General features: G+C 35.3%; 1 protein-coding gene across 1 annotated transcript in view; it reads left to right on the forward strand.

The window, feature by feature from the left end:
• Positions 1-18,887, forward strand: part of LOC129216140 (ankyrin repeat domain-containing protein SOWAHB-like) — a 257,028-nt gene that overhangs the window by 221,539 nt on the left and 16,602 nt on the right. The window contains exons 13-14 of the mRNA XM_054850297.1: positions 17,013-17,072; positions 17,892-18,034. Of these exons, the coding sequence (XP_054706272.1) occupies positions 17,013-17,072; positions 17,892-18,034 (203 nt within the window). The remainder of the gene's footprint in view (positions 1-17,012; positions 17,073-17,891; positions 18,035-18,887) is intronic.

The raw sequence follows: 18,887 nt of genomic DNA on the forward strand, positions 1-18,887 counted from the left end.
TATATTGAAAGAGTTGTATTTTGAATATAATAGCGGGAACATTTTTCATCACTTTGGTAAATGAATGATAAATAGTAAAACGCGTGAGAATATGTTAAAGTAAAATAAAATATTATTGGGAAAATGAAATAGTCAAAGTGATTCAAATTCATGAAAGTTGTAAATTTTGTTTTATTCTAACAAGAGTGCTTGTATGAAAAAATAAATAAAGTAATACGATAAAATGAATTAAGTTGATTTTTAAAATTCGTGAAAATTTGTTAATGATAAGTGTTAATTACTACTAAGAGTAAATTGATTGCAAGTTTTGAAATTCGTGCAAAGAATCAAAGTTGTAAAAATGATAAAGTTTGAAATGCATGAAAAAGAAAATCAAAATTCGAAAAATATTTTAAGTGTAAATATGTATGAAAATACAATTGAACTCCTAAATGATGAAAAAAATAGTTTAAGTTGGAAAAATGATAAAGTCGAGTACACTTGTAAATGAATAAAAGATGCAAAAGTAATTAGAAATCAAAAGGTATAAAAATAAACTAAGTCTACAAATTGCTAAAAATAGACAAAAGAGCTTTAAAATAGTCAAAGACCTAACTAGAAAAAAATAATCGAAATCCTAAATGTATGGATGTGAAAAAATTTCCAGTCCAAAAATGCATGAAAGAAAAATCTAACTTGTGAAAAATATTCAAAGTCTGAAATGATTAAAAATAGTGAAAGACTAAGAGAGTGAGAAAATAATCAAAGATTAAAAGACTTTAGAATAGTCTAAGACTAAAACGGTAAAATAATCCTCGAACTCTAAAATGCTTGAAAATAAATCAAAACGCGTGAAAATATCCTCGTAAAAGTTTGTGAGAAAAAACAACTAAGTCCAGTATGACCGAAAATAAATAAAATTCGCGGCAAAATATCTAAAAACGCGCGAAAATATCCTCGTAAAAGATTATGAGAAAAAGGTGACGAAGTCCGAAAACGCGGGGGAGGGGGGGGGAATATAAATGCGCGAAAATATCCTCTTAAAAGGTTACAAAAAAAAAAAATGACAAAGTTCGAAAACGCGCGAAAAAAAACGACAAAATGCGCGAAAATACCCTCGTAAATGGTTACAAAGAAAAAATGACAAAGTTCGAAATACGTGAAAACAAACTAATTCTGAAAACTGTGAAGTTCGAAAGGCGGAAAAATAAATTAAGCTGTAAAAATGAAAAAAGATGGAAATACGTGAATAAATCAAAGTTTGGGTGTTCGATTCCCAACTCCGATACTCTGTAAAAATAAAAATAATTAAATTCGCGGAAAATATTCAAAGTTCAAATATGTAGGAAAATAATTGAAGATCAAAAGACTGGAAAATAGTCTAAGACCTAAATGAAAAAAAAAAAAAGGTTGATAGGGTGTATTTAATACACCTGGTTGGTTGGTGGGACCATCATCTTTTAATTAATTATTTTTGTGAAAACCTTCGTTACAAAGAAAAAATCACGGAAAATATTCTAAGTACAAAAACGCGGGAAAATATCTAAAACGCGCGAAAACTATTCGTAACCTTTCACGGTAAAATGACAAAGTCCAAAAAATGCGGGAAAATATCTAAAACGCAGTGGTCACCTTCTTCAAGTTCGAGGCGCAACCCCAAGGTCATCCCCAAGGTCGGAGGGGGAGTGGGAGGCGGCTATGAGCCGGATTGCAGATGCATAGCCGCAGTGCCGCCTCTTGGGGCAGAAACGGCCTTCTCCCCCTACTCTCAGAACAAACTGCCTGTGTTTACGTCAACAGACACACGTGATGCGCAACGTGGCAATGTTTTAGGTGCAGACGCAGTTTTATAAATCACCGCAAGGTAGCGTATTCGAGCGCTGGAGTTCCGAATATGAATGCCGCTTCTAGGAATTAAATTCAGTATTAGGTTCAAAAATATTATGACTGTTAACTTACTATTAAGTACTAGAAGCGGAAAGATTGGGGGGAAAAAATAAATAAAATTTTCTGAAACTTCGTTTGATTAAGATTCGTAGACGGAGGGAGGGAGAGGGGGGACAGTTTTTGACGTTTGAAAGATCAGAGTCCAAAGGCCTCCGTTTCTATGTTTGCAACTAAAACGAAAAAATAGACTTCTACTTTCAGTATTTTTGCTCCAGAATTTTAATCCAGTGTATCACTGTACCTATTACGTAATGTGAGTGTCGAATTAAATTCTTTGTTCCGATTCCGAAACTTACTATTTATTTCGCTTTTGTATCTCAAAACTACTTATCTTATGTCTTACGTTTTTTTTTTTCAAGACGTTTCTTTATTTTGTTTTTTAAAATTTTCTTTCTCTGAAATTAGAAGCTGGGAATAAATTAAAATTATATCACACATAAGTGCCGTGTACTACTCTGAATGTTTCGTAATTTCCGGGGGGGGGGGGACGAGTTAGATTTAGAACAGGAGAATATATTAAAAACTGAATGCCGGCTGGGGGGCATGGTGGTGAGACGTTGACCTTCTACGCTTTGATCCCGTATTTTGATCCGCGGTGGCCAGTCAGTGGATTTACGAGATATAGAAAATCGTTGGCGTCTGTGTTGTGTGGTTATGCGGCATGGAAACAATCCTTTGGCTAATTCGTTTAACTTTGAATGCCCTCGGCATAGTTAAATCCCTAGTGTAGTTTCGAATCGAATAGAGTCCATGTGCCGCCATCTCGTGGGAACCTGGCCGTTAAAATTATCTATGTTGTTGACATCCGCGCCTTAATGGAAGACTTGAAAGACTGGTTGTTATACCGGGGGGACATGAAAGATTGGATGCACATGAAAGACTGAATGCCATATCGGGGGCATCGTACTAAGTCTGCTAAGGCATCTAACGTAGCCCCACTAAAAAGAAAAAAAAGTTTTAGATTTTGATTGTCTTGTGTTACAACCTAAAAAAGTCAACACCGAAGTTTTGTGCCCACCCACCATATATTAAAATCATATAATAATTGAAAACTGCACTAGGACGATTCTCGAAAAAATGTCCCATGCGTAACGCTAAGTTTTTAATTTTTCCCATCTAACCAAAGCCTTCAAAAATAATGCTAATGGTTAATAATACATGCTCTAATATACTATCAAAGCATAAGTTATACCCATAATTAATTTATAGTTATTTGTATTTAAAAAAACGTTGCGTTACGCACCGGACATTTTCCCGAGAATCGCCCACTAGCTCATTTTTTTTTTTTTTTTTTTTTTGCTATCCCTTCCGGTCTGATATTTGTGGCTATACTTGGAGAACATTGGCATCAGACTACATGCGAATTTTGAAAGTTTAAAGAGGGGAAGGAGGGTGCAAGGTGCCACAACCGTGTTAACTTAGATATTGCATATTTTTTCCAATGTTTTCATAATTATCAATCCAAATAATTACCCCCACGTGGTAAAGTCCTCCTCGTTGTGCGGCTTGGTCACTCTAAACCGATCCATCCTCGACTAGTTGAGGTTACTTCCTGTAAACTAGATTAAGGTTTGAGAACGGTATAGCTGTTAACTCTAGTTAAATGGTCCCCATGGCCGATCTTGTTCTGCCTTGTGTCAATGGTGGTTGGAATTTCGCACCTGCAGTAGGCCTGTCTTTCTGCATGGAGTAATCATGAAGGCATCGGTGACAATGGCTGAGGACAAAGTTGGTCTCTATGTCACATTATTAACTTTTGCCGAGGTACTTGGACTTCGTAATTTTGCCATTTTCTTTCAAGGATGCCTTTTTTTTCTTCGGGAGGTTTTTAACTTTGACTCAAAGGCATAGGTTGTACACAGAACTGTATTTCTGTTTTTCGTTGAAAAGTTTTGTCATAGTGGTTGTTGCTAAACTGTTTGAGCTTTGTGATTGATACTAACTCAGCTAATTATTATTACATTTTAGTGTACTGTTTTCTTCTTTCTGTGGCTGTTAATTAATCACTGAGGGCATGCCAAAAAAAGAGTTGCAGCTTTTCTGCTAAAGAACTTTGTTATGTTTTAATTAAAACAAAATTAACTTTGAGCATGGTTGAGTTAAATATTTGTTCTTTGTTTTTTATAGAAGATGGGTGGATATATGTTTGAAGGCTTTCTTCAATTTTGGACAGTCGTCACAATTTTGGACGGAAACACATGGCAGCTACATGAAATGAAACTTTTTTTTTGTCTTTTTTGTTCTTTTTGTGACTTAGTTTCAAATTATGATTAGAAATTCTTGAGTTGTTGCTACTTATTTATAGCAACCGTACTTTTTTGCTAGTATTTTCTATTGTACACTTTGTTAATAAACGTGACGTATTGCAAAAATTCTTTGCTTTTGATGTGCAACCTTAAATGGCATTGCATTCGTTTTATAACACCTTTCCGAAGTTGATCTATCTGCTGTTGTAACTTAAGGACACAGCTACGTCGAATTTGTTATGCCAAAATCTTTACCGAAGATAAAGTTCTTGTGCAATAAAAATCAAGTGCATATATAGGAACCTTGTTTTTTTTTTTTAATTCATTGGTTAAACGACAGTAGAGTATTCTCAGAATCATATATGCCATCAACAACACTTTTTGCTTCCCTTCCCGCTTTCAAATGTTCTAAGAGATTCGCTTTTGTAAAATAGAACGCATGTGATTCGTTTGTCGTCAACTTAGTTGGTTCTGAATAAATATCTTAGTAATATGTATTTTCCAATTGAAAAATGAATTGAATCTTAAAACAGTGCCCTGACCCTTAATATCACTTGATAAGCAATAATGCTTGATGAAGATATCAATATACAGGTAGTTAGTTATATAGTTGAAGTTATGATTTCTTCAAACTCTCATTAAAAACTGCAGGTTAGAATATCTTGATATTCTATCAGAACAGCTGTGTCACCATGGGAATTCGCTTAGCAAATGGGGGGAAAAAAGTAGCTCTGAAATGTGCCAATAGAGGGTGCTGTAAAAGTAATTTAAAGGGTAAAAGCCTTCTGAAGGGATTTGTTAAACACGGAAATGTTGGTTAAATGCAAACAGTGGATTCTAATTGCTTACAAAAAATTTATAATTTAAAAGACTAAAGTACTTGTTACAGAGAAAACAAGGATCGTGTCAAGAAGTAAGAGGAGTTTGCCGCCTGGTCTAATGATCAGAGAAGTCTGACTGCGGATTGAGACGTTCCGGGCTCGAATCCCGGCTCGGGCATGAATGTACTTTCTCTCTCCTGTTCTTTAAGTGAGTGTGTTGTTGTGCTGTGAATGGTTGCCTACCCTATTAACGGGTCCTTATGGCATGTGTTTACTGTAGAAGTCTACAGTTGGAAAAGTGGATCACGTGTCTTGTCCGGCTGTGGGCTTGGGCTACAGTGACAATGGCCCTAATTCACCAATATGCCCAAGTTCACACAATGGTGAGCTTGGGCATATTGGTGAATTAGGGCATCATATTGAATCCATATGGGATGCTATTCCCCAGCGTGACATTTAGCATCACAATGATTCGATGCCACACGTGTACTCTCGTAGCTGCGTGGGGTAGCTACACTCGATATTAATTTACGCCTGTTGTTTTCATTTCATTGATATGAAATCTTGATCGTTTACTTCTATCACTATAAGTAATATGTGCAGTAAATTTTATTGCTTTCCAATGAACCCTTCATGTTGTTGCGATTTTTACAAACATGAGTGTATGTTCATTACACAACTGTTGAGAACTAAATTCTCTATCTAGCGCATCCAAGTTTCGGTTACACTAGTGTGGTAATTTGCCGTTTTAACCTGCAAGACCTTTATTTTTGCAACCGTTAGTCCTAGATGTATGCCTCCAATTGTAAAAATGCTCAAAACCAGATGCAGAGTTAAGATCTTAAAAGTTTGAAGTAAAAACAAAAGTTAGTCAAAAAATACGAAATTTAACTTTTTATACGGGCCCCATGTCCCCTAACTTATATTTAGAGAAATAATCTGCATTGAAAAACAATTTCAACACAAAAAGTTTCAAATTAGTACGACCAATATTAACCGAGATTCGAAATAAGAAGTTATGCAGCGTTTTGTGACTTACATCACTTTTCACTCGTCGTCAATAACGCCTTTTGGGGGGAAATATAGCAGTTAACATGTGTTTAAAATTATACTGGTGCATGTGCATAGAGTGTGGTTTTTCAAATTGTTCGAGGTTTTGTTGTGTGTTTTCGCGTATCACGGCATAACATTTGCATTTGTTTTTGAATAGCAATGAAAAATATAAATACCTTGTTTTTCTTACTTTGACGACCTGTCATTTTTCTGAAAGGGGCGGTAAGTTCTAATTTCACCTTTTGTATGGTCCCTTAAAACTTTAAACTGGAATATCTCTCTGAGGTTTGGTCACATAAATGTCAAGTATTTTGTGTTAGTAATATCTTTCAATGGAGATTATTTCCCTAAATATAAGTTAGCGGACCTGGGGCCCGTATAAAAAATTAAATTTTGTATTTTTTGACTCATTTTTATTTTTGCTTCAGACTTTCACTATCTTAACTCTGCATCTGATTTTGAACATTTTCGCAACTGGAAGTATGCACTTAGGACTAACTGTTGCGAAAATAAAGGTCTTACAGGTTAAAACGGAACACCCTGTATACTGCGTCCCACATAAGATTAGGCCGGCAGACAACATGCGCGCTTCCGCTTCGAGTGGTATATTCATAAAGCTTTTAACAGCGACTATAATAAAGTTTAGTATTCATTACAAAGACTGTTAAATGCATGAATAAGCAATGAATATCGGTAATATAATATGCAGTTATACGGGGGAGGCTATGAATACATCTTTCGGAGCCTGCATGTCGTCTGCCGGCCTAGCCTTATGAGGGACGCACTGTATATACAGGGCTGACGAGAAGTCATGTCGGCCTAGTCGGAAACTAGGGGTCCGGCCCTAGATGAGGCCCGGATCGTAATCGGAGTAGTATAAGTTTTCTGGGGCAGGGGGCTTTCGGTTGCCCTAAATGTTAAAGAGTTAAAGCTCATTAACTAGCGCATCCATATTTTGAGTGTATTAATTAGCGTGTTAGAGTATTTGTTGTTAGATTTGAGTTCAGGGAGGGGGGGATTCGGGTTAGTCAAATTGTTACTTCTGTTTCTCCATTAGATACTTCAATTCTAGGGTTTCGTTTTCATATGTGATCCAATACGAAACGACTAACTTCTTATTTCTTTTTTGTAAAGTATTATAGTAAACGGATCTTTTATGCCTTCTGGTAAAAGCTAACATGTCAGGCATAACAAAAACAGCATTATTTTAAGACAAAGATAGAATAACTAATGTTTATTTAGTGTTTCCTTTTTCTGGAAAAGTTGTGTTGTTCTATTTAGCCTCTTGTTTACTGATGTCAAGCACTGTAAGGCGGTTCGTCAAATCGCATATTACTTCTGTAGAGTCATCGCATAAAATTTCTAGTAAGCAAAGAAACGTACATATTATTCAGTCTGCATAATATCAAAAATTATCCTTGCTATTTGAACATATCTAATAAGTCTGAGGAAGTATGGGGAAATATATTCATTGCACTCAATGCTGTTTTTGGAGAAAAAAATTTTGGCACCACTTAAAGGGAGTTGAATTAATTTGCATTATTTTTACAGTAAAAATTAAATAAAGGTTTTTGGGGGTGGCGCCCCTCCCCTCTCCGATAACCACAGCACTGATTTTCCTGAATAATTGTATCGCCAGAACATTTGCACCCTTTGTCGACATTGTTTTTGATCGCATGATAGAAAAACAAATTGGTTGAAAATTAGCAAAGAAATAACTTTTAAATTGCAAGTTAAGACTTAAATTGAAAAATACTTTAACTTTATGTGAAAATTACTATAGATACACTTTCTATATATATATATAGAATAAATCGTAAATAATATTCACGATGAGTTTTTTTCCTTTTGGATTCCTCAGAGTTGAACACTGAAAATTCATCAAGAACAGCATTATAGTTCAAATAACGTACTTCGTAATTCTGTTGTTAAAATACTTGTTTTTAATGGGTTACAGTTGCAAAACGTAAATATTGTTTTTTTAAAAGATATTGTCCTCCAAAATGACTAGCTCAAATTCCAACAACCCCTTTTTACGCTGAGTGTAAAAGGGGTTTCCCAGTCGTACGACTATAGCGGCGGAGAAGCGAGATGTAACTTCTCGTTTTTGCTTACGGAACATTACTACACCCGCACCCTACAAGATCCTTAATGACGAGGACATTTCGATAATTGGGAAATTGCCGCCGTTGTCAAATTTTCGGCTGAAGTAATTTCATTTTGGTAATCCTGTTTCATGGTAACCCTGTGCAAACAGATATTTCCCTACTTTTTGTTTGCACATGCATAAACCATTCCTTCTGCAGGCATTGGTACCAAAAACTTAGCGCCAATGAAAAAATGTCGTCGATTATCCCTATTATCGAAATCTTCCCTTAATGTCTAACGTTGTTTACTTTAAGAACAAGTACTAATTATAAAATCTGACTTAAATTCGTTTCTGACTAATTGAAAAACAGAATAAAACTTATGAATTTTTAAAATTAATTTTTGCAGAAAGTAGCAATTTCATTCCAGTTAGTTTCTCAATTTCTGAGTAATTTTCATATGCATTTAGAAAAACGTTCTTTTTACCCTGATTTTATTAACTTGGTTTGGTGTATATCTGTTCATGTGGAGTCCTGTTCAGAATCGGATCAGAATTAAGGTCTCCAATCCCGCGCCATCAGTTCATCAGTCATCAGTTCCGCCAGATTTCGGGATTGTAATGAACCAATCCCGCTGGACTAATTTGGTTAATTAAATTTTGATGTCAAATAGAAAGGTTGTGCTTTTTAGAAGGACTGGTTTTGTTTCTTGAATTAGTATTTTTCTCGAATCCCGTACATCTACTGTTTCGCACTATAAAGTCAGTTCACCATTAGCAATAATCGTTTAGTACGCAAAAGTGTGTCCTAAAAATTTCTAATGCTCTTAACAAAGTTCGTATGAAATGAGATATAATTTTTTCTCAAAAAATGATGGGCTTGATGAAAACACTTGCTGTTTCTCCACAGTCATTTTTTTTCTGAAATTAAACTACTGGAGACATTTAGCTAAAGATTTCCCTTTTACTTCATCACCTTCTGAAATAGATTTTCAGTCTCTTGTGCTGGGTTTTTGCTCAAGAACTGCAAACGGACAAAAACGATGCCTATTGGATATGTGTTTTGCTGTATCCAATTTTACTTGCATTGAGCCAATTTAATTTTGTGGCATATTTACACTACTGCACTAAAGATATTCTGATTCCATTGAACTTATGTAATACATAAAAATGTAAATAAAGCTAAATGTTTTTAAAGGTTTCAATGTTATTTATCATGTAGTTTATTTTTTAAGGTAAATTTATCGACTGCATAAATTTACCGTACTTCGTCATCGTCAATTGAACGATCTCTGTTAAAACCGTTATATATAGGGACCTTAATCTATGTCAATATCTGATTGATGTATTTAAAATCGATTGAAACATTTCAGAAAATCAATACTAATAAGCACAAAAAAATTAACGGAAAAAAGTTTTAATATACCGTTTCGGAATGTTTTACAGATTATCTGGAAAATTTGATTTTGAGTTTTTAATAGCTGTCAAAAAAGCTTTAAAAGGAAAAACATGGGGCTACATAACTATGCGTTAAAGGTAGCTAGCTATCAATGAGAAAACTTACATCTCATTTCTACTAGTATTTGCAGAGCGATACAATTGTTGATTGAATTATAAATGCTTCAATTGGTCTGTTGCGTGCGCCCCATATTTTTCTTTTTAAAGCTCGCAAGTATTTCGATTGCTATTAAAAACTCACTATCACAATTTTTCCAGACAATCTGCCAAAAAATCTGAATCTGTGTGGGTCTTTGAATCTACATAAAGCTTAGAAAAATTAGTTTATCCTTTTTAGTTCCTTTAATGAACATAGTATATTAAAAAAAAAATTTATTTCATTTATTATTAACATTTTATTTTTATGTGAAACAAAAGCTTTATAAATAAATGCATCAGTAATACAGGGTGTCCGAAAAATTCTTGAAACATTTTAAAAATTCGTACAAAAGCAAGAAATTGTCGTATCAATATGCGGTTTGCGTCGAAATACTTCGCAAGTTCATTTTTAAGGCATCGTAAAAAAAGGGAAGAAAAAAAAAAGAAAAAGTGTAATGAAAAGTAATTTACATTGAGAGCTGTATCGTCACAGTACGAAAACCAAATTCTTACTGTGACGATACAGCATTTATACTCAGTTATATTTTTTTTACTTTTATTATTTTTTTTAAACAATGTCATAAAAAATTCTTGATCCTACGAAGTATTATAGCGCAAACTGCATAATGTGTCAATAAGGACTTTTCGGACACCCTGTACATTCAAGAGCTGTTTAGTTTTTTCTTGACTAATTATAAAGTTGAAAGTTTCTCTGGATCTCTGTCACGCGTATAGCGCCTAGACCGTTCGGCAGATTTACCCGAAATTTGGCACAAAATTAGTTTGTAGCATGGGGGTGTGCACCTCGAAGCGATTTTTTGAAAATTCGATTTTATTCTTTTTCTATGATTTTATTTTTACCACCATTGGTGGACTTAATTCTTCTGCACCGAGCGAATTAACATAGCATATTGGCGAGAAATTCACCATCCATTATTCACCATAAATATAGACGGACAGACGAGAAATTCACCATCCATATAGACGGACCAAATGACTTTTTAATTTTCTACTACGGACAAATCCGTGCGAGTACAACTAGTTCTACATATTTGTTTATTTCTTACTAAACAAAACATATTTTCCTCGTTTGGGATGTTGAGTGGATAACAGTTAAAAATTTAAAAAAAAGTAAATGAATTAAGTTTAATATTTATTGGTTTTGTCAACAATACTCACAGATCGAGATTTTTTTTTTCATAACTTTAAAGAATTTCAAGCTCTGTTTTTAAAATAGTGCAAGGATTGAGCAAAAGCTCAAATAATTGATGCAAAATCTCAAATAATTGATTTTAAAATGCGCATTAAGCTGTAAAATGCATCATTTGTAAACACGTGTTACCCAACTAACGTAAATTTGTGTCGTTTAAACCCTTTCCTATACGACCTAAAAGTATTTTGATGGTCAAATTTATCTCGTCATTGTTTAGCCCCCCCCCCCCCAACAGTCTCGTATGGTACTAGGATAGATGGGTTTAAGAATTAAGAGGATTCTTGTATAGAAAAAGAAAATGCTGCATGTCAAGAGTATCGTGCTTCAAATCTATTTTTCAATCATATAATTTATTTAAGGCACTCCGAGTTCACCATTTTCGTATAGGATACAAATGTTCGGTGACAAGCAGAACTGTATATTGCTTTTACATTTCCGTCACTTGTTTCCTTTATGTTTTGGCAAGATGAACAGTCGTTTCGGAAACTAAACTAAGGGAGCAGACTTTTCAAATAAAGAGAATATCTATTCCTATGATAAAGAGGAGAAATAAGTGTCATCTTTCTTCCCCTGGGGAATAAACAGTTTTTGGAAAATACGAAAGTGAAGATGTATCGGAAAACTTAGCAAGAAAAAGTCCTCGCTGATCCATTCTGGATATAAAACACTGCTCCCCATTCGAAAAATCCATCCACTGCGGATGAACTGAAAACAAGGGACAATTTATCAATAAGACAGTCGTCCCCCTTTCTTTGTATCCTTATTATTTCCTCGTGTGGTCCTCTCCCTTCGAAACAAGGATCGAACAGAGGAGAGGAAGACATTTCGTTTAGAATTTGGATTCACCGGGGAACCAGACGAACTTTTTCTTTTTTGTATGTTTCCAACAGCCGTAGGAAGGGCGCCCTGGGACCCTTTCCATATTAGGGCAAAATTCGGGAGGACACTATTGGAAAATGTCAGGGAACGGAATGCGGTGGGCTTAAAGGTGGATGAGAGAAGAAGGAACCAATCGCTCTTGGACTCGTGAAACATAAAAAAGCTATTGATATCACTCGGGAATGTCATCGAGAGGGAAGGATGATTCTTTTTCTCGTGTTTACAGTGCTGTCGAAATCCGGTATTTCAATGCTGAGTGTAAAGAGAAGATGCAGTGTAGTATAGCCGGAGCTAGATCAACACTTTTTATGGCCTGCATTTATAGACATTCTCTGAAATGAACATTTTTATGGACTTTGTAAACAGTCTGCCATGGACACTAACATTTACTACGAGCTCCGTTGCCATCTTTGTTGAGCAATGGTTCTTAAACTTTCAAAGGTTCCTTTTACCTAAGGTACATTTTCATGGACCCTTAGGGCGCAAGCAGAAGAAGACCACTTCCTCTGAAATCTTCATCTCGTTTACTGTTATACCAAAGCAAATATGCAAACACAATCTAATGTACGCCACATAACATTACCTGGCATTCATAAGTCGGTGATAATTATGAAAGGGAATAGGGCATTTTTTCATTTTTTTTTCTCAATAGAAAGAACTTGAAACCCATCGAGGTCAATTTCTGCCCATAAAACTGAAGCAGCATTGGTAAATAACTAAATATACCTATTCGTTTAGAAACGAAAACACGAAGCTGAGATGTATTTTCAAAGATGTAACTTTCTTTTCAACGTGTCCCATATGGGCATCGAACTACAAACACCGTTCAAAAAACTAGTCGGCCATAAACCCGTTATACTAAAGTTGGTTGTTTTGGGAAACTTCCAGTAAAGTAGATTCTTGGAAAGATTTGGAAAGTCGTCAAATTTGTGCTAATTATTTAATGAAACTTATTTATGGGATAATGCATAAAAAGGTTATTTGGGTGTTTGATGCATTTTCTTACGCTTCCAAGCTCAATACCTCTGGGGGTGCTGAACAAGGAGTTGTTCGGCTTCTGGTTTCGATCGTAATTGTTAATAGATGGTGCTTCCATCTATCGCGTGCTGTCTGAGCTAAATCGGTCTCCATCTAGGTGAGGCGCTGTAAACGAAAGCCGTACCTCTCTGCTTTAAATCAGGTATCAGTGAATACCCGAGTGGTTTAAGCAATAACAACAAGTTTACAAACTTGTACTAGGCATTAAAAAAGAGATTTGTCAATTTGTCAATTTGGACAACATATGGTTGTGAGCGTTTGCTACGGAATTTCAAAGAAAAAAACCCAACTTAAGCAAACTATTGTGAAGTGTATTTAGTTTAAGAAGTATTTTATCGTGACTAGAAAAACCATTACTATGTGACAATCATGTCGGGATTTTTTGGGAAACGTAAACGGGGTTACGTGGCACGATTTTAAAGATCTTCAAACGTGCTGATTTATTTATTCGGTCAATTCTCTTCATTTTGGAGATCTTCAGGAAGAAATTGGCATAAAACCTCGACTTGGAGAAATAGACACTTACGTGATATTTAATCGATCATTTTCGTCGAAACAAAAATTGTCACCGAATGTCGAGATAATCTCGGTAATCTCAGAAGCGAGTCGAGTGTCCCCATTCGATTGGTTTTTCAAAAAGGGCCGTGGTAGCCTGATCGGTAAGGCATTGGACTCGGGGCCGGAGGGTCTCGGGTTCGATCCTCGCTGGTCGAAGACTCACCGTCGTCATTAAAGGGGAGTGGGCGACGTTAAATATGCTCGTGGTCTCAATGTCCTCCAAGTGAAACGATACCTGTGGGGGTGCTAGCACCAGGTAGCTATTAGCTCTTGGACTAGTTCTAAATTCTCATTAACTGTTCGATCCGGTGATGATGCTGCCATCTATCGGTATATAAAATAATGGAGGCAAGGCACTTAGTAGGAAGTCCTCGACATAAATACAGTTGAAGTCAGTTGTGACTCTGAATAGGAAATAGGAAATAGGTTTTTCAAAATGAGTAATTGATAAAGTGTGTTGATTTCTAAAATATACTTAAGTTCTCATTAGCTTAGGTGTGAATCCTGTTTGATTGCTTGCTTTATTTTGTTTATGGATGATTTTCTATTTCAATGGAAGTATTGAGCTTGTTTGGTTGATGACTTTTCTCTTTCTCCCACAAAAATGCAAATCATAACCGAAAAATTTTAAAAATATCTTTTGCAGGTTTAGTAATTTATTTTGATTTTTGAGATTTAGGGGGTCGCTAAATTTTGGAGTATTTGTGCACTTATTTTGTGGCTTCAAAAGTTAGGCTATAGTTGAAAAATTCGCAAGTGTCTCAGCTATTGAAATTTTTTGTAAGTTTGTTGGGATTCATGGTTGACTGGATAATGTGTAAGTGGCAAGTAATATAGAAATACAGTAGGTTCTCTCTATTCTGAGCACTCTTGGAACCGAACAAAACTGTTCAGATTAGAGGGGGTTGGAGTCATTATAGCGGGAGAATGTACAAATGTAATCGCCAGGACCATGAAAATGTGTTCAAAATATTGGGTTGCTCACATTAGGAAGGTTTCAGATAGAGTCCAATATATTCAACTAGTTGCACTAAAATGGCAAGAAAATCAACGATTTTTTTGTACTTTTGTACTGTTGCGGACAATAACTAAAAGAACAAGGTACCGAGATATACTTGACATTTAATTTGCTTGAAACATTATCTTACGTTAGTTAGCCTTTGAGTTAAAGCAGCTCAATTACAAAAAACAAAACGGTTTCGAAATCCAACCCTTCGGATGTTTCAATCAACTAATCTTTAAAAGAAAATTGCTCTGATTTGAGTGGATATAAAAAGTAAAGAACATTATCTTCATTTCCTTATTCTACGGGGGGAGGTACTGACGACTCCACCCCCTCCTCTTCAGCGGAAAAAGGAATGATTAAACACGTAGTTAGCTACTATTCGTGAAATCCCTGAGCCAATCCATTACCGAACAGCCATGTCCTCAGGAATTCATCCCTCTCTTCAGAGGGTGGAGAGAACAAAAAGGGAAAAAGAAATCAGGATCCCATCCCCGTGAGAGAGGAAATGAAAAGAAATGGCGGAAAAAAAAGAGAAGCTTGCAGGTAGAATGAATAAATAAAAGCGAAGGATGGGCGCTTACCAGAAAAAAGAAACGGGTCGTATGTCTGAGATTCTCCATTGAAGTGGATGAAGGTATACTTGGGGATGGAAAGCTCTTCCTAGATCCAATTCACATGCAAACTACCGCCCGAGCAGCTGTCAGTAGAGTGATAGATGGTGCTGCTCCGGTCTGCCGACACTCACTTCTTTTTTGGAAAAAGAGCCCCCATCACAGACGATGGAATCAAGTCCCTTCGCTTTTAGTCCGGAGCCCTTTTCTCTTCCTAAGTCCCCGGCTGTCGACTGGGCATTTAAGGACCTGTATAACACTGGATCAGGTCGGGGCTAGAAATTGTTCCGAATTTCTTTAGCACTTTTAGCATGCTATGGATAGAAAAAAAAAACGCGTTCGAGAAAGAGGTTACACTTTTTAGACAGTTTTCGTTCGGACAGTTTAGATTGATATTGGACGTCCAGTTGCCTTTTTATTTCTTGTTTTATAGGACGAATGGTTTGAGATGTTTTTGTACGGTAAACAGTAAGGAGTGGATAGTTGCTGTCAGTCTTTTGGTAAACTGAAAAAGTTTTATCTGCTAGCTTTTTTCCTCTTGCTTAAGGGTTGAACTTTAAAAACAGCATTCTTCTTTTCCATCAATGTGTTTCATAAATTTAATGAATTGCTTTGAAAACTTGATAGGAGACTGGATAACCTGTTCTAAAATTGCTCTTTTTAGTTTTCAAGCGTTTTTGTTCCTTCAAAGACTTTAAAGGATGGTTTTTCTAACATTTGTTTCAATATTTTTGCACAAAACTTTGTATGCTATTAAAAAAACAAGTATTAAAACAATTAAAAGGTTTGTCCGGCGCATGCAGAAGATGTGACACGCGCTCTTTTAGCACTGATAAATAATTACAAAGGATTTTTTTTTTAATTTTTAGAATTACGTTCACATGGCTGGATGCAGAGTAGGGTTCCACATACAATACTCTAATAAACAGAAAATCGCAATTTTTGGACTTACGTCAGTTTGGCTCTGAGATACAGAATTAATATAGCACAGGATCATTCATTGAAACTGAAGTTACTATTCATTCAGTAAGAAAATGAGTAAATCGTGTAATCCTTCGCAGACGGACGACGGATTAAACGGTTTCATTTGATCATATAGGGAATCCATATTTCAAAATAGGAGAAATCAGATTTTAGGAAGGGCGGGCATGTTTATTTAGTTGGTCATCGTTTTTGCACATTTGACGGAGAATACTACATTGATTGGAAGCAGATTATATTATACTTCTGGTCTGGAACTCTTTGTTTAGAATAAACTTGTCTAAAGTCGCTTTGTTTCCAAAAAACATATAGAAAGTTCTAAATCAGCGTGTGTTCCTTCAAACGAATCACCTTTCCGTTTTTACGCATAGTGTACCGTACCAAGATATATTCTGTTGGAAAATATAAAACACACTCGAAAGAAACGCCCATGGTAAACAAGATTCAAATAGAAAATGGTAAACGATGAACTAACTCTTCTTTAGTAACGTACTACGATGGTAAGGCAATTATATACCAAAACAATTCCCCCTCTAACTGCTTCTGCCACCAACCCCTCAGTAAGAAACGAACTCTCTCAAGACCAATCTTCATCTTAACAGTGCCATCTTTTTGTGTATTCTATTCAACCCCTTTGGAAAGCATTGTTGTCAAAATAAAATTATAACTCTACCTAGTAGAAAAAATTGTGTTTTATAACCATGCCCGATTCGAATTCATCATTTTGTCAAATGTAAGAATAACTACTTCTTAACCTTTCTTTTATTTGATACTGAACTCCAACGTCATATGTTTGTAACTTGAAAGGGATGCTCAGTTATTTTTGCCTGTAATCTCACTGAAAAATGGTTTTTGATTCTCCTTTCTTCATTTTTGTGCTGTATGTTCGAAATCTGTATGACTCTAAATTTTGAATTCTTATTGCATCTAGTAATGCTACGCTAGCTATAACGCATACTATTCATGCTTATACTATCTCTGTCTCCTTTTCGTTTTAGGTTTGCTATCTTTGTTTCCATCGCTGAATTTTCCTATTCATTTGTGCGGTAAACTCGTAAGTAAGTGCTTTTTCTCAATTTTCTTTTCTCATTATAAAGTTATTTTTTCTTTGCTATTTCACTTCACTTTTACTGAGAACTTTGCTTGTTATTATTATTATTACTATTTTGTTATTCAAATGTAATACAGGAGAACCTCGCTGCAGCAATGTCTGACACCACGATTAACCCCTCTATAACACTATTATCTTATTATGTTAAAATTGCAGTCAAAGTGAACCACTAATTCATAAATCATTTATATTCATAAAACATATAATTCTTCAAAAAAAAAAAAAAACCTTTTGTTTTTTGTTTTTTGTATGCCAAAAGTTCACATACTATATGAAAGTAGCTTATTTGACTAAATGCAGCGACCTCTTTTTTTTTTTTTTTCATGCATCCATATGCAATTTTGAAGCGTCTATAGCTTTTTATAAAGTACCCTCATTTGACGCCTTCTCCGTAGCTTTTTGAAGCGCTTTTCTGTTTTAGTACTATCTTTAATTCAGCTGCCATTAAAAGTACCACTTTCGCTGGTTATGCAGTAAGGGAACCTCCCTAATTTTGCGAATAGTGTATTTTGAGACCGTGGTTTTCTTGGCATATTTTTTCTTTTCTTCTTTTTTTTTAACGACGGTTAATTTTGAAAAGGGTCTCTGAGGCATTGTAGGATCTTCTCTTGGATAGCGTACTTTCCCAAAAAAAATACTGCTCTACAATCCTCTCGTTCTATAGAACAATTCTATTATAGTTAGTGAGGCATTAAAGAAAAGTCCTCTGGTTTTGTTGTCTAAAATCGTAATTTAATATTTTTTTATGTTACCACTTTATTTCCAGATGGTAAATGTGATAAGGAACCAGGTTTTATGAGGATGGGATCTTTGAACAGTAAAATGAAAAAAGGATCCATGTTTTCCTCTGGGGGACGAGCCATCACTCGGATGAAAAGTTGGGGCTCTGCGGACAACATACAAGACCGTGTAAGTACATGAAAGTTGGCACTCGATGTTGTTTAGGAACAAATTTGACTAAAAAGAATTATGAACGTAAGTCAAGCACAAATCGTCGAGTAAATATATATAAGTTCAAAACACTCAGCAAATATCTATTTCATGGTTACAGCGAATCCGTTGCTCAGTGCAAAAACAGCAGCTTGGTGGATGGACGTGACGTTCACACACATCTTAGCTATTATGACGATAATTTTTACACTGATGAAAAGGTCTTCCCTTAAACCTTGAAATAGCTGTCCAAAGCCAAGATACTTGATAAGATGTTGCTTTCGTTCTCGGTCAAATGCAAAAAAATCTGTTCTGTAATTGGTTTTGGTTCTAAATCAACTCTCAAACTGTCCAAGAATAAAATGTAGGAATAATTTTTTTATTCCATCTATAGTTTCACAAACTAAGATAGGTAAGATATAGTTTCAAATTGCTGTGCAAGTTGTCGGAAACTTCATTTTCAACTTTAGTTATTTATCCCCTGCTTATTAACGAAACGTAAAAAATTCTGTTGTTTTATGTTACAAGGCTTCTTTCCCAAACGAATATATGTGCTACAAATTCTAATGCATCTTAGGAGAATGCGTAATATATCGTTAAAATTTCATCTTTAAAGTATTGCCCAATTAATTTGAGTGTAAAATTCCATTCTTTTAAACAAACTACTATGACCTGGCTGCATTGTTTTCAAAAATTTATAGCAGTTTCGATTTATCCTTTACCAAATTCAAAAGTTTTAACAATGCAGTAAGTTGTGCAATAGTTTGTCACAAGCATTCTCTCCATGCTCATAGAGTTGTTTTGATTTATCGATAAATCGATTATGGACGCC

This window comes from Uloborus diversus, chromosome 2 (assembly GCF_026930045.1).
Source record: "Uloborus diversus isolate 005 chromosome 2, Udiv.v.3.1, whole genome shotgun sequence".
Taxonomy (NCBI): Eukaryota; Metazoa; Arthropoda; class Arachnida; order Araneae; family Uloboridae; genus Uloborus; species Uloborus diversus.